Source organism: Spermophilus citellus (genome assembly GCF_964194105.1).
Source record: "Spermophilus citellus genome assembly, chromosome: 4".
NCBI classification, from domain to species: Eukaryota; Metazoa; Chordata; class Mammalia; order Rodentia; family Sciuridae; genus Spermophilus; species Spermophilus citellus.
In genome coordinates, this window is record NC_138185.1 from 167,630,055 (window position 1) to 167,656,718 (window position 26,664).

Below are 26,664 nucleotides of genomic sequence, written 5' to 3' on the forward strand. Positions count from 1 at the left end.
GAGCTAATATTTGCATATGTTCAAGTTTTGACTTTTAAGTTATTTTAATATTTAAGGCAAAATATTTTGTTCTTCATTACTTTCAAATATGTATATGTTAGTGGGTAGAAAATGCTAGTTTTAAAAACTACTGTAAAAATTTTCCAATCATTGGTAAGTAAAATGTTTGAGTTACTATAATCTTATGTGCATTTTTTTGCATACTTAATAAAAATGGATGTGTTTATGAAAAACAAAACAAATAAAACGTATTTCTTAGCTGGTATGGAGGCATGTCTGTAACCTCAGAAACTCAGGATGCTGAGGCAGGAGGATTCTAAGTTCAAGGCTAGCCTGGGCAACTTAGGGAGACCCTGTCTCAAAAAAACAAAACAAGGGCTGGGCTATGGCTCAGTGGCAAAGTACTTGCCTAGCATGTGTGAGGCATTGGGTTCAATTCTCAGCACTACATATAAATAAATAAAATAAAGGCTTGTTGACAATTAAAATAATACTTTAAAAAAATAAAAATAAATAAATTAAATAATATTTAAAAAAATAAAAACAAAACATAAAACGGCTAGGGATATATAGCTCAGTGGTAGAATACCCTTGGGCTTGGGTTCAGTCCCCAGTATCATAAAACACAAAACTATTTCTTGTCCCATTGTTTACCTCGGTGTATTTAAATACATTCTGAACAAATTATTTTAAAAGTTTATTATTTTTTCCTGTAAATAGGCATTCAAATCAGCAGAAAAGAAAACAAAGCAAACATTAAAAGAAGTTCAAACAGTCACCTCTATTCAGAAAGCAAGAAAAGTATATTGGTAAGTGTTCTCCCTTTTTAAAACTTAGTTTGTTTTATCAGCAGTGTACAAGTACACTATTTAGAAGGTCCAGCAGTTCTATAAATTTTATTACAAAACCAGTAGCCCTGTAATTCTTCACCTCATTCCCATTGCCTTCTCTTTTCTTCGCCTTTTTTTTATAATATGCTTATATTGCTGCTTACTTTTTCCTTTTTACAGTCTTACTATTGACTTCTAACTATGGAAGATGAGAATTTCATTTCTTTCTTATTTGTGCTCTGTTGCACTCACACACTTACAGAATAATTTTGTCAAGAATGATAGTCATCAATGACAGTTTGAATATTTAAATTGCAGTACTGGGAAATGAATCCAGAGACACTTTTATTTTTATTTTGAGACAGGATCTTACTAAGTTGCCCAGGCTGGCCTCAAACTTGTGATCCTCCTGCCTCAGACTCCCACGTCACTGGGATTATAGGTGTGTGCCACTGTGCTTGGCTTCTTGCTCAGTTTTTTATCTTGCTTAGTCAATAATTTTCTTGTTTCATTTGCTTTCTATTTCTTTTATTTTTTTGTGATACTGGGGATTCAACCCAGGGGTGCTCTACTATTGAGCTATATCTCTAGCTGTTTTTATTTCCTGTTTTTTATTTTGAGACAGAATTTTCTTAAGTTGCCCAGGCTGGCTCAAACTTTGGATTCTCTTGCCTAGCTGGGATTACAGGCAGGGTTTGCTTTATTTTTTATTTTTTACTTTTTTTAAAATATTCATTCGGTTGTAGATAGACATGATACCTTTATTTAATTTATTTATTTTTATGTGGTGCTGGGGATTGAACCCAGGGCTTCACACACATGTGAGGCGAGCACTGTACCACTGAGCCACAAACCCAGCCCTTATTTTTATTTTTATCGCTAATTCATCTTCAGATTCTCTTTCAAGTGAAATTCCTTTATTATTATTGCCTTGTAGAGGTCAGAGGTCTCTCTTGGAGCTTTTGACCTGCATCTTAGCATATTAAAATCTCCTTTTATTATTATCTTAGAAGATCTCTTTCCCCCTCTGTGTTGGATTTTCTGTCCTGGATCTCACACTTCTCTTTATTGGTTGGTATGGAGTGTGTGCAGAGCTTCATGAGAAAGGTTTGTACAGGAGGTAAAGTTTAGTTTAAAGTTCTCTAATGTATAAAAAATAATTTTATTCATATTTAATAGGGTTTTTGGTGTAGAAATCTAGTTTGAAATAAATAAACATATATATATAATTTTTTACATGCACATAATATTGAAACTATATTTTCCTAGCACTTAGACTTTGGAAGGCATTGCTTTGTTGTAGTAACTTTCAGAATTGATTTTGAGAAGAATACCTTCCTGATGGTATGATTTCATAAGGATTTTTTTTGTGTGTGTGTGGAGGATGGCATCCCACTGTGTTGCTAGCTGGCTTGAACTTCTGGGCTTAGCCTCCTGAATAGCTGAAACCACATGCCATGCCCAGCTCAAGGGTTTTTTTGTTTTTGTTTGTGTTTTTTTTTTTTTTTTTTTTTTTTAGTGCTGGGGATCCAACCTAGGGCCTTGTGCCTGCTAAGTAAGCACTCTGTCACTGAGCTATACCCTCAGCCCAGATGTTATTTTGACATTGATATTTTATATGCAACTTGTTTTTGCCTTCCATAAACTTGTAATTTTTCATTTTCTTCTTTTTCTCTCCTCATTTTTTCCTAAAAAATTTCCAGAATTTCATGATAGTATGTTTGCTTTGTTTTTAATTTATTTTTATTTTATTTGTTCTTTTTAGATATACATGACAGAGAATATATTTTGGCATACTATACATACATGGAGTATAACTTATTCTAATTGAGATCTTATTCTTGTGGTTGTACATGATGCAGAATAATCCTGATTGTGTATTCAAATATAAGGCTAGGAAAGTTATGTCTAATTAATCCTGTTGCCCTTCCTGATGGTATGATTTCATAAGGATGTTTTAATCCATTATGCTGGATATTTTCTGGGCCCTATTAACCTTTGGGTTTTGTTTGTTTTGTTGTTGTTTTAATTTTTTTTTTTTTTAATAGCTATAGATGGACAGCATGCCTTTGTTTAGTTTTATGTAGCACTAAGGATTGAACCCAGTGCCTCACACTTGATAGGCAAGCACTCTGCCACTGAGCTATAGCCCCAGCCCTAACCTTCAGTTTTGAGACATTTTCTTGACATGATTCTTTCTGTTTTTGCAATGCTGGGGATCAAACCCTTGGCCTTGGGCATGCTAGGCAAGAGCTCTACCACTGAGCCATACCCCAGCATTGCAGTTCTTGAAAAACTGCCTGTTGTCTACTATGTCTTTTTCTTTTCTGGAAATCCAGTTTTAGTTATGGAACATCCTAGGTGGGTCCTCCAATTTTCTTGAGTTTTCTGTTTTTTAACTCTTATTTTCTTATAATACATTCTGAGAGATTTCTTCAACTTTCAGTTCTTCCATTGAATTTATTGATTCCTATCATGATTTATTTTTTTTATAGAGAGAGAGAGAGAGAGAGAGTTTTTTGATATTTATTTTTTAGTTTTTGGCATACACAACATCTTTGTTTGTATGTGGTGCTGAGGATTGAACCCGGGCCGCACGCATGCCAGGCGAGCGTGCTACCGCTTGAGCCACATCCCCAGCCCCTCCTATCATGATTTAAAAAAAAAAAAATTTTCCCCTGGTACTGGGGATTGAACCTAGGATCTCAATCAAGTATGCTGGGCAGGCATTCTGTCACTGAGCTACATCTCTAACCTTATGCTTTTAATTCTAGGAACTCTCTTTTGGTTCTTTATGCCTGTTTTATATCCTGCTCTAGTTTTATTTAGCTGAGAAGTGTTTTTGTTGTGGTGGTGGTGGTGGTGTACTGAGGATTGCAACTAGGGGCACTTTATCACTGAGCTATATCCTCAGTCCTTTTTTACTTTTTGTTTTGAGACAGGATCTCACTAACTTACTAAGGTTGGCCTCAAACTTTTGATTTGCCTACCAGAGATTGAACCCAGAGCCTCACACAAGCTCTTTACCACTGAACTTACACAATTCCAGCACACTATTCACATTTTTTTTGAGAGAGAGAGAGAGAGAGAGAGAAATTTTTATTAGTTTTTGGTGGACACAACATTTTGATTTTATTTTTATGTGGTGCTGAGGATCTAACCCAGCGCCCCGCGCATGCCAGGCGAGTGTGCTACCGCTTGAGTCACATCCCCAGCCCCCCAACTATTCACATTTTATAGTAGAGTATTAAAATGCTGATTAGGGGACTGGGGTTTTTGGTTCAGTGATAGAGTTCTTGCGTACCATGTGTGAGGCACTAGGTTTAATTCTCAGCACTGCATATAAATAAATAAATAAAATAAAGGTTCATCAATATCTTAAAAAAAAAAACTAAAAAATGCTGATTGGAAGTGGTTGGACTTGTATAATGATCCATGTAGGCCATTTTGGATAAAATTCTTGTGGTCTTTAGCTCTTTTCTTCTTGATGTTCCAAAATGATTCTTTTATTCCCTTGCTTAAGGTGAAGACCTGGCTGTGAACATATGGGTAGCCCAGTGGGAATAATAGTCTGGGGGGGCTTAGTATCCAGTATTTTTGACATTTACTCTTTGTTTTGTTTTATATGTATCACATGTATTATATATGTTATTCCTATATCTTTAGGATGTGGAAAGGGAGTTACAAACATATTTACAGCTAGAAAGAAAATACAGGGAACTAACTGAATAGATTTCAGCCAGTCCTCCTGTTTCTGAAGTCCCATCTTAACCCCTATCTTCCTTTACTACTTGTAATACTGTTTTTGAGCTTTGTATGAATTAGACAGTGTAAATTGAGTTGTTTCTTGGGTTTTTCCATTGTTAGCATAAGCATAAGATTCAGCTTCTTGAGTCTGATCACTTGTCTGTTTTGCACCCAACAGATTTTTTTTTTTTATTTGTCTCCTCTCTTTTTTTAGTATGAATTAATTTGACATCTCTTTTGATCAATAGGATAGCCTATGATTTTCATTTCTTATAATATTCTTATTAGGAATTAGTATCAAGGTCATATGGCCTCACAAAACAAGCTAAGAAGGTTCCTTTTTTCATTTGCCCTTAAATGTTTGATGAAGTTCACTTGTGAAGCTCAGTATTTCTAGAGTTCTCTTTATGGAAAAGTTTTTCATTATGGACTCAAATTCTTAGTAGATATAAGGACTATTCAGATTTTCTAGTTTTGCTAACCAGAATTTTTCTGAGACTTTGAAAAAGATTGGCAAAAAGCTTGTTCTGCTTAAGAACTTTCAAATATTGTAGATTTGTCAATGTCTTCTTTTACTTTACATACACAGGGATAAGAAGATAAGAGATACCTATTTAGAAGTATTATATCGTCCTGATGAATACAGCCTATTATCAACTTTAATGAAATGTCCTTTTGATTTTAACTATTTTTTCATTCTTTGTCAGGGGTTATAACTAAATCGGCTTCCTTTTTGGTTAGTTCTTGAATGATATATCTTTTTCTGTCATCATATATCAGCCTTTTTAGCCTTATATTTTAAAGAAATGTGAATCTATGTGTACACACACATATATATACATGCATGTATATGTGATAAGGATGTATATATAGATATATATCCACGCTGTTGTCATTATTTTCCATTCTGATAGTCTTTGCCTTTTTTTCTGAGGCCTTTAACACATTTAGATTTTATATATTCTCTAGTATATTTAGATTTAAATCTGCCTATTTGCTGTTTGTCCGTCTTGTCTCCCTATCCCATGCTAGTGAATGAATCCAGGGCCTCACACATGCTAGGCAATCACTCAGGCACTGAGCTATATTCCTAGTCTCACTTGTTCTATATTCTTTTTTGTCCCTTTATTACCCTCTTCAGATTGACTATTTTTTATTGGCTTGTTACATATTTTTTATGAGGACGATTATCCCCCATTCTTTGTCCTTGTGTTCATTTTACAAACCCCTTACTATTGGCTTGATTTTTTTTTTTTCTTAAAGAGAGAGAGAGGAGAGAGAGAGAGAGAGAGAATTTTTTTTAAAATATTTATTTTTCAGTTTCCGTGGACACATCTTTATTTTATTGTATGTGGTGCTTAGGATCGAACCCAGCGCCCCGTGCATGCCAAGCGAGCGCATTACCACTTGAGCCACATCCCCAGCCCCGGCTTGATATTTTAAAAATAATTAAATCATCAAGATGCCTTAACCTACATAATCAGGATTGTTTCCTGATTTTTTTTTTTTAAATGGTGTGAATATAGGCAGCCAAGAAGAAAAAAATATTAACTTTGTTTTCTTTCCATTTGGTAGGTTTGAGAAGTTTCTGTGGTTCATAAGCTCAGAAAACTATCTAATAATAGGTGGACGAGATCAGCAACAGAATGAAATAATTGTGAAAAGATACTTAACACCAGGTAGGTAAGATTAAAATTCTAAAAAATTCTCTTAATGTTTGTACCAGTTATCTCAATGTTAGGGACTGATTTTCATCTGTATTCTTGTTTGATACTTTACAGTTCATGTGTTGAAGATGTGCTTTGCCACTTAATTCTCATTTTAAGTGGATATTCCTAAAGTAGTACTTCTGAGCTAACCTGTGGTGTTGGACTTTTTATATATATATTTATTTTTTAGTTGTAGTTGGCCACAGTATCTTTATTTCAACCCTGTGGTGTTGGACTTTTGATCTCCTACAACAATTATAAAATAGTTTTTAATCCTCCAATGGCAGTGTAGTAGTATTTTTAAAATAATTTTTCAGCTGGACATGGTGGTGCGCACCTGTAATCCCAGTATCTTAGGAGGCTGAGGTAGGAGGATCACAAGTTCAAAGCTATCCTGGGTAAAAACAAGGCACTAAGCAACTCAGTGAGACCCTGTCTCTAAATAAAATAGAAAAAAAAGGGCTGGGGATATGGCTCAGTGGTTGAGTGCCCCTGAGTTAAATCCCTGGTACCCATTCACCCCGAAAAAAAATTTAATTTTTTATTGTTGAAGTTTGTAACAATTTTTCACCTTTAGAAATAGGAGTTAAGGGTTAGGGTTAAGGCTTAGTGGTAGAGTGTTTGCCTCAAATGTGTGAAGCACTGGGTTTGATCCTCAGCACCACATAAAAAAATAATAACAATAAATAAATAAAATAAAGTTATTAAGAAAATAGAAGAAATAGGAGTTAAAACCAGGTGCAGTATCATATACCTATAGTTATAGGTACTTGGGAGGCTGAGGCAGGAAGATTGCTTGAGCCCAGTTATTTGAGATCAGGATTGGCAACATCGTGAGACCCTGTTTCACACACACAAAAAAAAAAAAGAAGAAGAAAAAGAAATAGGACTTAAAGTATCATTTCTTATTTGTCTTTTTTTTAAGGTGACATCTATGTACATGCTGATCTTCATGGAGCTACTAGCTGTGTAATTAAGAATCCAACAGGTAATAATAATATATTTGTTATTCAAAATTTAATTCCTTTCCTTAAAAATTTTTTTTTTTAACTGTAAGATTTAATAAAGGATATAATAGGGGCTGGGGCTATAGCTCAGTTAGTAGAGTGCTTGCTTTTCATGCGTAAGTCCCTGGGTTCAAGCCCCAGCACCCCCGCCCCCCCCCCCCACACGAATGTAGTGATAAAAGGTATCCTATGAAGACAGTAAAACAATTATGAACATATATGCATCTACTAGAATTACATGAAGCAAAGCCAGATAGTACTAAAGGAAGAAATAGATCTGTAATCATATTTGGAGACTTCAAAATCCAGCTTTTAGTCAATTATTAGAATACTTAGACAATAGATTAACAAGGAACTAGGAGTCTTGAACAGCACTATCAACTAATTAAACTCAACAGACAGCTCTAGAACATTCAATCTAATAATAGAATATTTATTTTTCTATAATGAACATTCTTTGGGATAAGCCATTTTGATAGTTTTTAAAATAAATCTTAATAAATTTAAGACAGTTAAAATCATGCACAATAATTTTTCTGACTTTAATGGGATGAAATTAGAAACCAGTTGTATAAAATTTGGAAAATTCACAAATATGTGGAAATTAAACAATATAACTCATACATAATATATCAAAATTAGATTATTTAGAGGAAAATTTATAGCTATAAATTCCTATGCTTAAAAAGAGGAAAAACTCAGATCAATGACTTTATACTTTGTCAGAAAAATAACTCAGAGCTAGACAAGGAAGGAAATAATAAAGATTAAAGTAGGAATAATTGAAACAAATAAGAAAACAATAAAGAAAATCAATAAAACAATTTGGTTTTTTAAACATTGACATTTTGGAACATATATCCCCAACCCATGTAAAGGAGGACTGTTGGTAAATGGAAGACTCCCACATGTATGGATTGGAAGTCCTGACAGCATTACTACCCATAGTAATTCATAGGCTCAGTATAATCTGTCTCAAAATTCCAGCTGCCTTTTTCTTTTTTAACAGAACTGCTCCTAAAATTCATATGGAAATGCAAGAAACCCAGTTTAGCAAAAGCATTGTTGAAAATTTGGAGGCCTTACACTTCAGTAATCAGGGCAATATGATGTTGGCATAAGGGCACACACATAGATCACCAAGTAGAATTGAGTTTCCAGACATAAACCCTGTAGTTTATGATTAGTTGATTTTCATCAAGGGTGCCATGACCATTCTTTGGAAACAAAATATCGTTTATCTCTCCTTCTAAAATTTTAATAGAATTGATTTTTAGACGAGTTTTAGGTTCCCAGCAAAATTGAGCAGCAGATACAGAGCTTTACTGTGTAACCTCTTCCCACACATGTATAGCCTGTTATTACCAGTATCCCCCACCGGAGTGGTACAGTTGTTAAAATTGACAAGCCTATATTGACACATCATTCTGATCTAGAGTCCGTAGTTGATAGTAAGATTCACTTTAGCTGTACATTTTATGGGTTGGAATAAGTATAAATACATGTATCTACCATTATAATATCATATAGTATTTTTATTGTTGTAAGTCCTCTGTGCTTCACCTGTTCATCCCTAACCCATGGCAACCACTGATTTTTTTTTTTTTTTTTTTTTTTTTTTTTGGTACTGGAGATTGAACCAGGGATGCTTTACCAATGAGCTACATCCCCAGACCTTTTTTTTTTCCTTCCATTTTTTTAATTTTGAGAGAAGGTCTTGGTTAAGTTGCAGAGGTTAGCCCTGAACTTGTGATCCTCCTCCTCAGTAGCCCCCAAATTGCTGGGATTTGATAGCTCATTTCTTTTTAGCATTGAATGATATTCCATTGCTAGAATTTATCAAAATCTATTTATTCATTTCACCTACCGAAGGGCAAGTTTTGGCAGTTATGAATAATGCTGCTATAAACATCCAGATGCAGTTTTTCATATAGATAAACATTTTCATTTGGGAAAATACCAAGAAGCAAAAGTTGCTAATTCATATGGTAAGAGTATATTTAATTTTGTGAGAAACCACCAAACTGTCTTTTCAAGTGGCTGTACCCTTTTCGATTTCCAGTGACAATGAATGAGAGTTCTTGCATTCCACATCCCTGATAGCCTTTGGTATTGTCAGTGTTCTGGATTGGGCCATTCAAATAGGTATATGATGGTATCTCGTTTTAATTCACATTTTCCTGATGACATATAATGTGGAGCATCTTTTAATATGCGTATCTATATGTTTTCTTTGGTTAAGGTCTTTGGACTTTATTTTTTTGTAGTACTGCAGAATGAACCCATGGGTGCTTTAACCACTGAGCTACATCCTCAGGTTTTCTTTTTCTTTTGAGACAGTCTAAGTTGTCAGCATTGGGCTTGAGCTTGAGATCTTCCTACCTCAGCTAACTCAGTAATGTTGGGATTACAGACGTGTGTACCACCATGCCTGACTTTTGAACTGTGTTCTTATTGTTAAGGTCTAAGAATTGTTTGTGTAACAAACTTTGGGTAACCGTTTTTCATCTGATATATATCTTTTGCAAATATTTTCTCCCAGTCTGTGTTCTGTATTTTATGTAATAATCTTTTTATCAGTGGTACTGGGTAAATTAGATATCCTCATATAAAAGAATGAAGTTGGACCCTTTCTTTACACCATTTACAAAAATTAGCTCAAAGACTATAAGACTGTTAAAAGTCAAATCTTCATAATCTTGGATCATGCAATCATTTCTTAGATGTGACACCAAAATCATAAGCAATCAAAGAAAAACAGGTAAGTTGGACTTTATCAAAACTAAAAACCTTAATTCAAAGGATGCTATTAAGAAAATCAAAGACACCCACAGAATAGCAGAAATATTTATAGATCATTTAATAAGAGACCAATATTCAAAGAACACATAAAACTCAACAGTAAAAAAGGAAAATTACCCAATTAAAAAATGAGCAAAGGATGGACACAGTGGCATATGCTTGTGATCACAACAGCTTGGGAGGCCAAGAAAGGAGCATCACAAATTCATAGTTAGTCTCAGCAACTTAGCAGGGCCCTGTCTCAACATAAAAATAAAAAAATGAGGGCTGGGGGGCTGGGGATGTGGCTCAAGCGGTGGCGCGCGCGCCTGGCGTGCGTGCGACCCGGGTTCGATCCTCAGCACCACATACCAACAAAGATGTTGTGTCCGCCGAGAACTAAAAAATAAATATTAAAAAAAATTCTCTCTCTCTCTCTCTCTCTCTCTCCCCCCCCCACTCTCTCTTAATTAAAAAAAAAAAATAAATGAGGGCTGGGGATGTGGCTCAAGCGGTAGCGCACTTGCCTGGCATGCGTGCGGCCCAGGTTCGATCCTCAGCACCACATACCAACAAGGATGTTGTGTCCGCCGAAAACTAAAATAAATATTAAAAAAAATTTAAAAAATTAAAAAAAAAATGACTGGAGATGTGCCTCAGTGATTAAGCACTATTGTGTTCAATCCCTGGTACCAAAAAAAAAAAAAAAAAAAGCAAAGGATTTGAACAGACGTTTGTTCAAAGATAGACAAATGACCAAGAAACACATTAAAAGATGGGGGAAATGCAAATCAAATCCACAGTGAAGTGCCAATTCATACTCACCAGATGGTTACCAGGAAAAAAATGGACAAATATTGGTTAGAATGTGAAGAAATTAGAATCCTTATACCCTGTTGGGAGGACTAGAAAATGATGCACAGCTGCTATGGAAAATGATTTGGCATTTCTTCAAAAAGTTAAATATAGTTGTGACCCAGTGATTCCTAGTTTTGTATACCCAAGATAATTGAAGACATGTATCCATTCAAAACTTGTTTACAAATATTCACAGTGGCATTATTTATAATAACCAAGAAATGGAAACAGCTATGTTCATTTATTAATGAATGGATAGACCAAATGTGGTGTTGTCCGTACAGTGGAATAATCGGAAGTATCTGTGCTCTAACATGGATGAACTATTTTTTTGTTTTTGCTACTGGGGAATGAACCTGCATCTCCAGCCCTTTTATTTTGAGATAGATTCTTGCGATCTCCCTAAGTTGCACAGGCTGGCCTAGAAATTGTGATCCCCCTGCCTCAGCCTCCCAAGTTGCAAGGATTATAAGTGTGAGCCACTGCGCTGGGCTAGCATGGATGAACCTTGAAAACGTGCTAAATGAAAGAATAAAAAAGACTATATATAATTCAGTTTATATGAAATGCTCAAAATAGGCAAATCTATAGGGGTAGAAAGTTAGTGATTGCCAGGAGCTTCATATAGGAGGGAAAATGGAAAATGGCTGCTAAAAGATGCAGATTTCTTTTTGGGAAGGATGAAAGTTTTCTGAAGTTAGATAATGATAATGGTTCCACTACTTTATAAATATACTAAAAACCTTTGGATTGTACACTATAAAAGGTGAATTTTATGATCTATGAATTACATCCCAATTAAATAATATTTGAAATCTAAGGGATAGTACTTCTAAAAGTCTTCAAACTTGAGATTTTTCTAAATTATACTTTATGGAATGAAGTTAAAATGATTGATATAATTGAAAGGATATTTCTTCTGTGATATTTCTTATGTACATAGGTCTTTTAAAAGCCTTTCATGTAAATATATTTCAATTAAAACAATCATTTTTTAAAATCTTGAAATAAAGCATGGTGTTAGTATTTAAGATAATTGAACTGGTTATACTATATCTTGCTTTGTAGAAAGTATGTACTTGAGTATTGAAATGTAGCATTATTTTTATAGGAGAACCCATCCCTCCACGGACACTGACTGAGGCTGGCACAATGGCACTTTGCTACAGTGCTGCTTGGGATGCACGAGTTATCACTAGTGCTTGGTGGGTGTACCATCATCAGGTAATAAGGGCCGTAGTCCTTTTTTCTTTATTAAGAGCTGTACTGTGTATCAAATTTTGAGGATATAAAAGTAAGTAAGGAGGGCAAACTACTTGATTTGCTACTTCCTTGATAGATCTTTCATGTAGGTGGAGAAAAATACATATCAGGTAAAAAGTACTATTAAAAAAACTTAAGGCATATATAATGAAATAGAGAGTATTAATGGCTATCTATCACTATAAAGTATCAGGGATGATCTCTTTCTGGGAAGGTAAAGATTTGAACAAAGATCTAAGTGAAGAGTGATCCATTGCAGTTATATAGGGTATATATAATCCCATATGTAACATATAATGGGATATCAGTTATGACTATTATACTGGCCTAGAAGGTCTTTTTTCCTCTTCATCTTTCTTGGAATTTTTCTTTTGCCCTTTGTAAAAAGCAGATATATCCTGTTGTGGGTTTTTTTTGTTGTTGTTGTTTGTTTTTTGTTTTTTTAAGTTCTCTTGGTTTTAGTAATTGACCTTTTTTATTGTTAATGCTGTTATTTGATGATACTTCATTCCATATTTAACTTTGCATTACTATTGATTTCATTTTCAAGAATTTTGATTGATAATGATATACTTTTACAAGGTCCTAAAGTTGTATGATAGGATAGAATTTATTTGTATTATCTTCCTATAGAATTAGTTTAATTATATTATCTATTTATATTTATTATTCTGCTATGTTGTAATATTATGTTTTTAGGAAATTAATAATACTTGAGGGATTATATCTTCTGCCATAATACTGTTATAAAAGTAGTTTGAATTCTTTTATAAGGAGATATGTTTAAGATTTTGTTTGTTTGTTTGTTTTCCTGCTAAGAATTGAACCCATGATCCCTCTACCACTGAGCTACACCCCAGCCCTTTCTACTTTTTATTTTGAGACAAGGTCTTATTAAGTTGCCCAGGCTGATCTTAAACTTGGAGATCCTCCTGCCTCAGCTTCCTGTGTAGCTAGGATTATATGTGTATGGTACCATGTCCAGCCTCAGGAAAGGATTTTACTTAATAAATATAGCTTTATTTTAATATTTTGTAATAAACTTATTAAACTATCCTTTTCTCATTATATCTCATGCTAGAAGAAAGGAGTGATCTTTTCCAGAGCATTTGGAAACATTGATATAATAGATCCTTCTTTCTTTGTTGTTGCCATAGGTGTATATCTATCGTTGAAGGGAAGTCGATATCTTTAGTGTTGAGAATTTTTGTTGTTATGAATTTTATAGTGTTGCTTATTTGAATATGATTACTTTCACTTCTTGAATAGAAAAAAAAACAATATTTCTTAAGAATGTAACATTATTGTGTTTGTTAGGTGTCTAAAACAGCACCAACTGGAGAATATTTGACAACTGGAAGTTTTATGATAAGAGGTAATGGCTTGACATGAAAAATGTCCCTAACTTCCCAGTGGATTATGGAGTCAGGTTTGAGTATCATCTGTAAATATTCTCAGAACAGAAATTCATAACTTTGTGTCATATATGAAGCCTTTTATGAAATAAGCAAATTTTTTCCTTGTCATGTTTTTTATAGATTATTCAGGGTCTGACCCAAAACATAAGAATAAGCATGCATATTTTTTCTTAATTATTGTTACTATACCTAATGCTAGATTCTATAAATGGGAAATGTTCCCCATGTCAGAGTAAGAGACAAAATGGGTATGATCACTGGTGTCATATATTTTGCAGACAAAAAATGGAGAAAACTAATTTTTTTAAAACATCAATGTATATTATCTTTTGTAGGAAAAAAGAATTTCCTTCCTCCCTCATATCTAATGATGGGGTTTAGCTTCCTCTTTAAGGTACTCTTCAACTTCTTCCTTTTTTTCCCCCTCATAATTCTTACCTAAAATTCTATAAATGAAAAAGAACTATTTCTGTAGGTAGATGAGTCATGTGTTTGGAGACATCGGGGTGAACGTAAAGTCCGAGTGCAAGATGAAGACATGGAGACACTGGCAAGTTGCACAAGTGAACTCATCTCAGAAGAAATGGAACAACTAGGTATTTCACACATTTTAGTAAATTTGCTTGTGATATTTTTTATTTTCTAGTTTTACTTCTAAATCCTTAAGTAAATGATATTTTGGGATAATTAAAATTTCAAAGAATATTCATAAAATATATCCAAAAATGGTTTTGGATATGTTAAATATAGTTATTATTTTAGTGTGTTGAAAAGTATTTAATTGTATCCATAACTTACATAATTTAGTGTATATATAATAAAACTTCAATGTTTAATGGGTAATGTATAAATTTGTTTGACAAAAAAGGACTCAGGTATTTATGAATTATCATTTATATTGGGGGTTTAGGAATTAGAAATGATAGTAAAGTTGGGCTGGGGTTGTGGTTCAGTGGCAGAGTGCTTCCCTTACACATGTGAGGCACTGGGTTTGATCCTCAGCACCACATAAAATAAATAAACAAAGATATTGTGTCCATGTATAACTAAAAAATATTTTAAAAAGAGAGAAAGAAATGATAGCAAAGTATCTTGGCATGGTGGCAACATGTCTATAATCCTAAGTACTGGAGAGGCTGAGGCAGGAGGATCACAAATTTAAGGCCAGCCTTGGCAACTTAGCAAGATGCTGTCTCAAAATAAAAAATTACAAAGGCCAAGAGTGTAGCTTGGTGGTAGAGCACCCCTGGGTTCAATCTTTAGTACTGCAGAAAAAGGACAAGAAATAATAGAGATGAATTTATAACAAGTACAATTTCTCATGAGAATTTGAGTTGATTTTATAATATGTTTCAAGTAGAAAGCAACTATAGTTGCTGGAATACATTTATCTTAAGAGAGTTAGGGAAAGTTGTTCTCTAAACTACTTTTGCAGTTATACTTTTTCCTAGAGTTGTTCATTTATAGGAGTAATATTGTATTGTTTCATTTGTAACTTCTACTGATTGATGGTTACTGTCTCTCTGGCACTGAATAAAGTGCTGATATTTATTTAATTTTGGGGGAGGGGAGACCTGGGATTGAACCCTGGGGTGCTTAACCACTGAGCCACATCCCCAGCCTTTTTTTGTATTTTATTTAGAGGTAGGGTCTCACTGAGTTGCCTTTTTTTTTTTTCTTTTTTAAAAAATCATAATTATTAAGTTGCCCAGGACCTCACTAAGTTGCTGAGGCTGGCTTTGGACTCTTCATTCTCCTGCCTCAGCCTCCTAAGCTGCTGGGATTACAAGCATGTGCCACAATTCTCTGCTTATTTATTTAATTTTTATGTAATTTTCATGACCATCTATGACAGATGGGTGGTGGCATTTCATTTTACAGGTGGGGCAGATGGACCCTACTATTAGACAGCACACCTGCTATGTGCCAGTTATATAACATGCATTATTAATTCAGTTTTCATTTGCAAATAATAAAAGCTACAGAATTTATACAACTGATTTTATTGTCTTACTTCTGGGAAATACCCAAAAAGGCAGGTTACAGTTTTCATGTAGAAATGGTAGCAATGTCCATAAAATCTACTTAGTTCAACCTGTTGATTGTACAGATTATCCTTTTGTCTAAGAGTGGTCCCCTATGAGAATGATCAGTGATCATTCTGGTGATTTTCGGGTGATCTTTTGAGACAACAGGGAGTAGAATTGTTCATATGAAGTTTTCAAGAAAATCACATAGACTTGTCAGTTTCTTTACGGTTATTTTATAGATGGGGGTGACACTAGCAGTGAAGAAGATAAAGAGGAATTACATGAACCTCCTGTAGAAGTAGAACTTGTGACTCAGGTTGACCAAGAGAATCTTCCTGTTCAGAGTGGTGGTGATGAACTAAATGAGGAACTAATTCAGGAAGAAAGCTCTGAAGATGAAAGAGAATCTGAAGTGATTATAAAAGATCAGGAGCCTATCAGTGATATGAAGGATGAAAGAGAAGAGACATTAGAGTATCCTGATACTACTATTGACTTGTCCCACCTTCAGTCCCAAAGGTAATTAAAAAGACAACATTTTAAGTTTTATTTTGTAAGTTGTGAATCATGACAAGTTAATCCTTATAAAGACAATGCCAAGATTGACTTCAATACTTTCACCCTTCATTTTTCTGTTATTCAGTGCTATTGTTCTTTTTTTTTTTTTTCCACATTTAATTTCTCTAAAGAAATTCCCAGGACAAGGGTAGAAAAATACATTGATATTAAAAATGACCAAAGTAGTTCAGAATAGAAACAAATGATTCTAAAGGCTAGTAATCCATCTAAAAAAGAGGTGTTCTAGTTATTAATGTCTTAATGATCACCAAGTAACAATATATAGTTTTTAAAAAGTGTTTTTATTGGGATTATAAATAATGGCTTGGGAGTCAGACAATCAAAATTGAGTCTTAGGATGTGCCTTTGGGCAAGTTACTTATGTGTAAGCTTGTTTCCTTCTTGGTGAAAAAATGTGGAGATATGAATGATTTGATTGTACTTGTAGGATTATAAGTAATTAAGAGCACAATGAATTCAACTTATGTATAGTTATAGTACTCTAAAAAATAAAATACAAAAATAAAAATCATTTAGAGTATGATATGAGAATGTTTTCAGGCTTTATACTCTTCTTGTTTTTATAGGTCCCTTCAGAAATTGGCTTCAAAAGAAGAATCTTCTAATTCAGTAAGCTATTTTAAGGTTTTATTTTAAAAAATTACATTTTTCTCAATATTTTCTTTTTAATTTTACTTTTTGAAAAATTCAATGATATTGTTGAGGAATTTTATTTCTTTCTTTTTGTTCTCATTTTAATAGAATGACAGTAAATTACAGGGCCGGAGACATTTATCAGCCAAGGAAAGAAGGTAAATATATTTGTATTATCTAACTGAAAGGCATTATTTATTTAGTGAGTAAGTGCTAGAGTTCAAACAAGGGCTTCTCACACACCAGGCAAGTGATCTGACCTATAGCTATAGCCTTTTTAAAATTTTTTTTCATTTTGAGACAGGGTCTTACTAAGTTGCCCAGGCTGCCCTAAACTTTGTGATCCTGTTTCCTTAGTCTCCTTAGTAGTGGGGATTGTAGGGGTGCCCCCACTCTGCCTAACTTTTTGTATTTTTTTTTTTAAATGATAGCTCAGCTATCACAGAATACTTGACTATTTATTCTAAAGACTTACTTTATTAAAATTACCAAGACAAGCACAAAGCTTTATTTTTAGATATTCAACTCTTTAATGTTTTTCAGGTTTAGGTCCCTAATTTATTATCAAGTAATAAGACTGGCCTTTTGGGCTCGGTATGTAACTCAGTGGTAGAGCACTTGCTTAGCATGTGCTAAGCCTGGGTTCAATCTCCAGTACTGAGAAAGAAAAACTAAAGGACCTTTTATTATATAAACATGTATAATGATGATTATTGTGTATTAAGTAGACACATTAGTTCTAGGATAATACTGACAGGAATAAATAAGAATACTTGAAATTAGGAAAAAATTTAAGTCTTTTTTTTTTTTTTTTTTTTTTTTTTTAAATAGCAGGTCTCTGGAGGCACATAGAAAGGCAGAGGAAGGGAACAACTCCTACAGGATGGGAAAGACATAAAGTACTCTAGGAGGAATGAAATAGATAATAAAGTCCTTTTGGTTTAGAAAGACAGTCATTAAAAACAATTACAGAGAACCCTCAGTACCTCTCAATACATGGTGCTTTACTTATACTGAGTATACAAAGAGGTTTACATATCAAATTCATGCCTTCAAGAAATTTTTGAGTCATGTTTTCAGGAAATACTTATCAATGCATCGTATTGTCAAAGTGATACAGTAGGAGTGAGAGATTGCTTTTAAGTTTAGATATTTTGGGAAATACCATCAGAAATATACCTTGAAGATATAGTAGCCATTAAGTATATGAAGAAAGATAAAAGATTCCAAGGAAAATTAGCATTAATGAAGGGGAGAGAGATTGGAAGTAATATATATGTTGCTTTGGGAAAATGATAGACTAAGGCAAAAGGAAGACAAAGTTTACATTAGTGAACAGATTATGGGAAGACTGAAGAGGTGAATTTGGACCAAAAGTGGAGAACATGGAATGATAAGCTAAGTATTTGGCACTTTATCCTGAAAGTTATGAAAATAACCTTTGTAGGATTTTGAATGGGAATGTAACATAGGTAAACAAAGAATATAGAAGTTTAGGTAGATTACTGGGAATTCATTAAAGAAAGTTTGGCAGTTGGTGAGGTCCTAAACTGGGAATATGAAGAAAAATATAGCAATGGAATGTTTGCTTCTTCCTATTTATTTTTTGTATCCGTTTATTTATTCAATAACTAATCAACAAATGTTTTATTGAAAATGCTTAAGATCTGCCAAGGCTATTTTTGATACAAAGACTACAAATCCCAGTACCTGGCCAGCAAGGTTTTCTTTTCTTTCTTTCTTTTTTTTTTTTTTTTGGTCAATGGACATTTATTTCATTTATTTACTTATATGTGATGCTGAGAATCGAACCCAGTGCCTCACACATGATTGACAAGTACTCTACTACTGAGCCACAACCCCAGCCTCACCAACCCTGTATCTTTATGTCAGAAGACATATGGGATATTGTACTTTAATCCCTAAATTTGGAGTGTAGGATGTTTTTGGACATAAGTATTATGAAATCAGTAAGTTCTTAAGGCACATAGCTATGAAATCTGGACAGAGGACTCCTTAATTTCTCATCTAAGAACAACTTCAAAATTCATTTGGAAAATTGGTATAGAAATAAATATAATAAGCCATATTTTCCTTTCTCTCAATCCCTCTGTCCCATTTAAAAAAAAATATATATATATATATATAGTTGTAGATTGACACAATACTTTTATTTATTTGTTTTTATGTGGTGCTGAGGATCAAACCCAGTGCCTCACACAGCTGCTAGGCAAGTGTTCTACCACTGAGTCACAACTGCAACCCCAAGGTTTTCAATTGAGTGAGTGTGGGTAGATGAAGGATAAGTCAAGGGTGACAGAATGTTGAGCCTGGATAACACAAAGAATGATTAATCTATTACAGCTGAAAAATTTTCAGCTCTTTTCTATGTGATTCTTTGAGCCTCTTTGTATGTATACTATTCTGTAGTGATTATCAGGTTAAATAGAAATCATGATCTTTTATATATTGTGCATGTTCTCTGAATTTTTTTTAGGGCACTAAGAATTTGGAAATTCTAAGAATTTGCTTTTTTTTCACTTCATTTGTTTTAGGGAAATGAAGAAGAAAAAACTTCTAAGTGACTCAGGGGATTTAGAAGCAATAGAGGGAAAGGACAAAGAAAGTTCTGTACACATGGAAACTCAACAGAACACAAACAGAAATGTTGCAGTTGCACAACCAATGAAACGAGGACAAAAGGTAATAAACTTTGTAGTGATCTGTTTGGTACAGTATGGTTCACAAATGAAGTTGTGAAATTGTGAGTTTTTTTAAAGTTTAAATGAATAGAAGATGTAGGCAAAAAAAAAAAAGAGTCCTGTATGACTTCCTTTGATGACTAGCTAGGAAGACAGTCTTTAGGGAACATAGAGAACTCCAGCATCTCCTCAGAAGCTCTCAGTTTATGTAGGAGTTGTACTAGGGATTCGATCCAAGGTCTCATGCATGATGGGGCAAGTGCTCAACCACTGAGTTACCTGCAGCCCCAGAGCTGATCTTTATTGAGAGAACTTAGTTTCTTTTTCAATTATCAATGTGATTTTGGGTAGAATTTTTATTTATTTTATTAAATGGAAATGATGAATAAAAAAATAATCTATATAGAATATACTTTTTAAAATGCTGTAGCAGTATTAAGAAGATTATGTGCTAATATGTTACTGTATCTTTTGAAAAATTAACTCAGGGCTTTGGGGTTTTGTAGCTCAGTGGTAGAGCATGTGCTTACCATGCTCAAAGCCCTGGGTTCAGTCCCCATTGCCTAAAAAAGTTAGTCACTGGTAAATGCCTAGGCCTACATTAGCTGATTTCCTGTTCTTCCTTTATGTGTACCATGATTCTAACTAAATGTAATGACTGCAGTTACTACTCCTTGGTCTTTTCTTTTTTATTCTTGGTTTTCCCTTATTCCTAGATGCTATAAAATTTACTTCTTTTTTTAAAAAAAACTTTCAGATTTTGCTTCATTTACTCCCCACAATTTTTGCTGAGACTGAAAATGCCTCCTTTTTAAAAATTATCTCAGAAAAAATTGTTTATACTTTTCCTACATTTTTAAATTTAATTTTAGTGTTTTGGCAGTGCTGGGGATTGAACCCTGGACTTTGTGCAGATGAGGCAAGCACTCCACAAACTGAGCAATATCCCCAGCCCACCTTCCTACAATGTTTTAAATGTTAATTTATTCTTATTTCTATATGTATCTTCTCTTTACCATATGGCAAATTCTTTGAGTATGACTATGGCTTTATCCTTCTTTGTATCTGTCATATTGTTTATAATGGTGCTTTGTTCAATAAGTTCTTTGCTGTGTGTGTGTTTGGTGGTACTAGAGCCTCACATGCTAGGCAGGTACCCTACCACTTAGCTACATCCTCAGCTCAATAAGCATTTTGACAGAGGTTAAAGAGTCACCTTTTCTTTACAAATATTTGTTGACCATTTTACTGTTGAATTTTTGTAGAGTAAAATGAAGAAAATGAAGGAAAAATACAAAGACCAGGATGAAGAAGATCGTGAACTTATTATGAAATTGCTGGGGGTAAGTAACATTAAGAACATTCCTTTTGCTTTTCAGTGGACACCCAGCCCATGCTTAACTTGTGATAAACATTCAGTACATCTTTATTAAAAATCTTTTTTTTTTTTTCCTTTTGTTGTACTGGGGTTTGAACTCAAGGGCATTCTACCACTAAGCTACATCTCCAACCCTTTGAAAATTTTTATTTTGAGCCAGGCTTTTGCTAAGTTGCACAGGCTGGCCTTAAACTTGTGACCCTCCTTCCTCAGGCTCCCAAATCACTGGAATTACAGGCGTGTGCCACCACATCCTGCTGTCTTTGGGAAAATCTTGACAATAATATTGACAACATTAACTGAATTTTCCTCTATGAATTGAAGTCTGCAGGTTCAAACAAAGAAGAAAAAGGGAAGAAGGCGAAGAAAGGAAAAACAAAAGATGAACCTGTGAAGAAACAGCCCCAGAAACCTAGAGGTGGACCCAGGATTTCAGAGAGCATTAAGAAAGAAACTCCAGCCCTTGAGGTTTTAACTCATGAGTTACAAGACTTAGCTGTAGATGACTCACATGATGACAAGGTAAGGCTTCCACACATGTGGGCTTTTGCTTTTTACTTAGGGTGACCAACCAAGACAAGTAGCAGCCGTCTTACTAATGAAAAGGCATCTTAGAAATGCAACCTGAAAGCCTAAAATTACAGTGTCTAAGCACAAAAATGGTAAGTGTTCACTGCTAATAAAAAATTTGTCATAAACCATTAGAGAATAATCAGGTTTATGAAGAGGATTTGATTCTGATAGGAACTTAATTAAAGTAAGACAAAGAATTAGGCTTATCTTAAAGATGAATGAAAAATAAATTTTTAAAGCATTTTTTGTATACTATATATTATCTTAATATATGTTGAAAGTGGTTACATAATTCAAGGGCCAAATCCTAAGGTGCAAAAGCACTGAGAAGTTAACTTTTCCAGGGTTGGAGGTGTAGCTCAGTGGTAAAATGCTTCTCTGGCATGTACAAGGTCTGAGTTCCATCCCTATCATCACCCAATTCCTCCCAGAAAAAAACATTTTCCAGATAAGATAGTTGTCAATTGTTTTATCAACTGGATACAGTAAATCCAAACTTATATATCATCTTGCATGAATATATACATCTTGACATTCTGAGCATTTATTTTTATAAATTTGTGTAAAATACAGGATGAATCAAAATTTTTTACTTTCCTGATCAGGATTGTTTTTATTTAAAGCTTGAGTATAATTTGTGCTTAGGGGGCTGGAGTTGTGACTCAGTGGCAGAGCACTTGCCTAGCATGTGTGAGGCACTGGGTTTGATCCTCAGCAGCACATATAAATAAATAAATAATAAAGGTACACCAACAACTAAAAAATATTTAAAAAATTGTGTGCTTAGTATAGGTGATATAGGGATTTTATATTACAATATTTTCTTTTTTTTCCCTCTCCTGAACAATGTTGTTTAGTAATTCTAAAAACTCATTTTGGGTCTCATTTTTTTTACCATATTCTGCAGTTTATTCTGTAAATCCTAAATGCACATATATTCATAAGATAATAATTATTAATGTTCTTTCATGGGTAGGTGCTATGGTCTGAATGTTGGTAACCCCCCCCAAATTCCTATGTTGTAAACTAAATACCCAATTTAATAGTACTAAGAGGTGAGGACTAGAGGAATGGGATTAGTACCTTAAAAAAAAGGTTGAAGGGAACGCCCCTTCTGCCATGTGAGCCAGCAGCAATGTGCCTTTTTTGAGGCATGCCCTTACCAGACACTGAATCTGTTGGTATCCTGATCTGGGATTTCCTAAAACTGTGAAAAGTATTCTATTAAGTTTTTTAGTTTAAGGTATTTCATTCTAGCAACCTGGACAGACTCAAGTTATTTCCAAATAGATTTTTCATATCAAAGTAATAAAATTATGTATATATCTTAGTATTTGAAAAATTGTCTAAAACTATTAAACAGAAATTTAAAAATAAAAGTTCTTTTCACCAGAATTTTCCATTTTCTTTTCCCTTGACAAACATATCAAGCTTAATTGTCATTTTAAATTGTTCCTACAATTTTCACAGCTATAAGATGTACTGTATGTGAAGGATTTTTTCTCTCCACTTCAGGGAACTGTCCTTTTTCTCTTTGAATGGTATTGCTTTCTGAAATATAAGCACACACACCAATCCACTTCAGAGTATTGGTACACTAAATAATACAACCTTGGTGCCCCTACCCTGTGGGTTGGATATGACAGTCTTATTATTTCACTATTTCTTTCTCCACATGGTTTAATGGTTTCAAATTTCATTGCTGACTTTTAATTTTCATAAATTTGAACAGGAAGAGCAGGATCTGGATCAACAGGGAACTGAGGTATGATTTTTATATTAAGATTAATATTACAACAGTTTTCTTATAGTCCTATCCCAGAATATTTGATACAAAACTTCTACCTAATTAAAACTTAAGACTACATGATCTTGAGTCAAACTTTCAGGATTTGAATTCCAAGCCTGCTGGATATAACTGTGTAAACTTGGAAGTAGACTTTGTGCCTCAGCTTCCTCATTCTTTGTGGCTTATTGTTATGTTTAGTAACTGTACCTACTAGGAGACTTGTTTTGAGAATATATGTGATACATTTAGAAAGGCATATGTCACAAAGCCAACACTCAGGTCACCATTTTGTCCTAAATCTAAGTTTACTGACTCTAATACATAAGGTCAGTCTTATAGGCAGCCTACCCACCAAATGAGAATTCTAAGAAGCCCTGGAATTTCTCCTGAAGAACAGGTGAAAAGGCTATTCTAGCCCGGTTTCTCAACTTTGGTACTGTTTACAGTTTGGAATGGATAAAACATCCCTGGCTTCTTAGGTACCACATGCCAGTAAGCACTTCCCCTTCTTTTTTCCCTCCCCTCATTGTAAAAATCAAAACTGTGTCCTCTGGAGCACAGAAATTATTGGTCAAGAATCACTGGTCTCTGGGCTGGGGATGTGGCTTAAGCGGTAGTGCCCTCGCCTAGCATGCATGCGGCCCGGGTTTGATCCTCAACACCATATACAAACAAAGATGTTGTGTCCGGAGAAAAACTAAAAAATAAATATTAAAATTTCTCTCTTGGGCTGGGGATGTGGCTCAAGCGGTAGCGCGCTTGCCTGGCATGCGTGCGGCCCGGGTTCGATCCTTAGCACCACATTGGGTCCGCCGAAAACTGAAAAATAAATATTAAAAAAATTTTCTCTCTCTCTCTCTCTCTCTCTCTCTCTCTCTCTCTCTCTCTCTGTCTCTAAAAATAAATAAATAAATAAGTAAAATTTCTCTCTCCTCTCTCTCTCTGATCTAGCCGAAGTCCCATTTCCCTGCAACAGATTTAAATCTATTTGTGGCCAGATGTGGTGGCACACACCTGTAATCACAGCTGCTTGAGAGTCTGAAGCAGGACCTCCCAAAGCAGCTGTGATTACAGGTGTGTGCCACCACATCCGGCCACAAATAGATTTAGAGGCTAGACTGCACAAATTAGCAAGACCCTGCTTCAAAGGGACAGCGGGGTGTTGCTAAGTGGTCAGGCATCCCTGAATTCCATCCCCAGTACCAGAGAAGGGGGAAAAAAAAAATCTAACTGTGGTCATTACCGTGTATCATCATAATCCACAGGATTGTTCTCCATCTTGAGTAATTTTTAGGTATTGCTGTCATTATTTAGGTATATCAGAAAAAGTTAAATATATGTTGAAATTTCAATTGACTTAGAATTTTCCTCATTCTTTGTTTTTGTGGTGCTAGGGATGGAACCCAGGGCCTCACAAGTACTAAGCAAGTGTTCTCTACCCCTGGGCTATATCCCAGCCCCTAGTTTTCTTTTTTTAAGGCTGCTGTAAATTACTTTTATAATTGTTTTTATTTTCCCCTTTTAGGAAAATCTGTTTGATTCTTTGACAGGCCAGCCACATCCTGAAGATATCATACTATTTGCCATTCCAATATGTGCCCCTTATACCACCATGACAAACTATAAGTAAGTTACCATTAGTTTACTCAAAATAGTTGACACAGTGACTTTTACGAGCTGTTTTATAATCTCTATTTAGTAACTCATGCAATTTCTTTTTAAAGGTATAAAGTGAAACTTACTCCTGGAGTTCAGAAAAAGGGAAAAGGTAATTTTTTTAAATTATGATTTTAAGCAGTTCAGTGAATGAACAGAGCCAGATTCTTGTTTTCTGTTTACAGCTGCCAAAACAGCCTTGAATAGTTTTATGCATTCCAAAGAAGCAACAGCAAGAGAAAAAGACTTATTCCGCAGTGTGAAGGTAAAGTTTTCCTTCAAAACCCTGGAGATTGGTGGTATAGTTAAACATTTTCGCAGTTATTTTCTATTGCTTCATAGAAAATGCTGTCTTAACTTAAAACTTGAAGCAGTAAAATCATTTCCATTAAAAATTTTGGATATGCCTTTCTTTTCACAGCAGAGGATTCATAGTTGTCATAAAAGAAACATGATTTGCCATATAGAATGTGAAAATATTCAGCAATTTTCTTTTTTTAGGACACAGATTTATCAAGAAACATTCCTGGCAAAGTGAAAGTATCTGCACCCAATCTTCTGAATGTAAAAAGGAAATAGCTGAAATGAAATCCTAAAATATTTGAGAAGAGTCAATTTTGTAGCCTTTTGGAAGTTCAGCAATGAAAAAACACCATGTAACAGGACTTCCACATTTAAAAATGAACTAAACATTGCCTTGCTGTATTCGCCAAAACGACTTAATTCTTGTTTTTTTCCAGTTTTATATAGAGGAAACACTGTCTGATAGGATTTCCTAAAATATTTGTGAAAAGTTAAATGCTAATTATATTCTTCTGTAGTTATTCTCCAACATTATCTTGAAGTTTGGGAGGTTAATATAAAGTATTCATTTCATGATGTAAAGAAATTGAACAGTGAAGTGTGGCTCAGTTGCTTAAACTACTGACTTGGTAATCTACTGTATATAACATCTAACATATATATATATATACACCTGTATATATATATACATATGTATTTGTGTGTATATATAGAGAGACAGGCCAATCATAAGGGTTTTTTGTTGTGGGAATGGGGGCGATTAAACATTTAGTATTGTGTCTTGAAAACCTTGTCAAAAAATATAGTAGAGCAGATGTTAAAAAAAACTAATTCTTATGACTCAGAGCTTGAGAAATAACACCTAAAAGAAACTGGTATTGATCATTTCAGTGCATTTATACATCTTCATTTTTCATCTTAATTTCTTCCTTGTAATCTCATTGAGTTCTGTACCATTTTCTTTTCCATGTCTAGTAGTTATCAATAGCATGTAATAAAATATCAACCTATAATATCAGAAGTGCACTTTAGGCTTACCACTAAAGATTCCTGACCCAGCTTTCTTCTTCTGTCTCCTATCAGAATGGAGAATAAAGTCATACATTATTTCCATTCATTTATGAGCTATAAAATATACTTTTTTAATTGATTGGACAACATCTGTCTATCTTCAACCACTTTCTTGCCCCAGCCCCTGCACCAAAGTGTTAAGGTCAAGTATTGAATAGCTGTTGGTCCCTCTAACAATTTTTAGTCTCTATTGAGAATAGTTTTCCATTTGAAATTAATATTAAAAAAACCATTTTATTGTATTTATGATGCTAGTCTATAAAATTATGGACTGTTCTTGCTATTTAAAGAAAAACTAAAATTCCAATGTTTTCTTAAAAAAAAAGCACTACCATTT

The 26,664-nt window shown here is 34.1% G+C and overlaps 1 protein-coding gene across 2 annotated transcripts in view; it reads left to right on the plus strand.

Moving 5' to 3' along the window:
* The window catches only part of NEMF (nuclear export mediator factor), a 47,559-nt gene extending 20,964 nt beyond the window's left edge, over nt 1–26,595 (plus strand). For both annotated transcript variants that reach the window (XM_081289977.1, XM_081289978.1), the window contains exons 16-33: nt 721–809; nt 6,153–6,256; nt 7,212–7,274; nt 12,044–12,156; nt 13,513–13,570; nt 13,949–14,007; nt 14,089–14,209; nt 15,883–16,162; nt 16,789–16,831; nt 16,964–17,013; nt 19,411–19,558; nt 20,823–20,900; nt 21,260–21,457; nt 23,241–23,273; nt 24,823–24,923; nt 25,022–25,065; nt 25,139–25,218; nt 25,455–26,595. In XM_081289977.1, the coding sequence (XP_081146103.1) occupies nt 721–809; nt 6,153–6,256; nt 7,212–7,274; nt 12,044–12,156; nt 13,513–13,570; nt 13,949–14,007; nt 14,089–14,209; nt 15,883–16,162; nt 16,789–16,831; nt 16,964–17,013; nt 19,411–19,558; nt 20,823–20,900; nt 21,260–21,457; nt 23,241–23,273; nt 24,823–24,923; nt 25,022–25,065; nt 25,139–25,218; nt 25,455–25,532 (1,740 nt within the window). In that variant the 3' untranslated portion in view covers nt 25,533–26,595. The remainder of the gene's footprint in view (nt 1–720; nt 810–6,152; nt 6,257–7,211; nt 7,275–12,043; nt 12,157–13,512; nt 13,571–13,948; nt 14,008–14,088; nt 14,210–15,882; nt 16,163–16,788; nt 16,832–16,963; nt 17,014–19,410; nt 19,559–20,822; nt 20,901–21,259; nt 21,458–23,240; nt 23,274–24,822; nt 24,924–25,021; nt 25,066–25,138; nt 25,219–25,454) is intronic.
* Nucleotides 26,596–26,664: the final 69 nt, after the last annotated feature.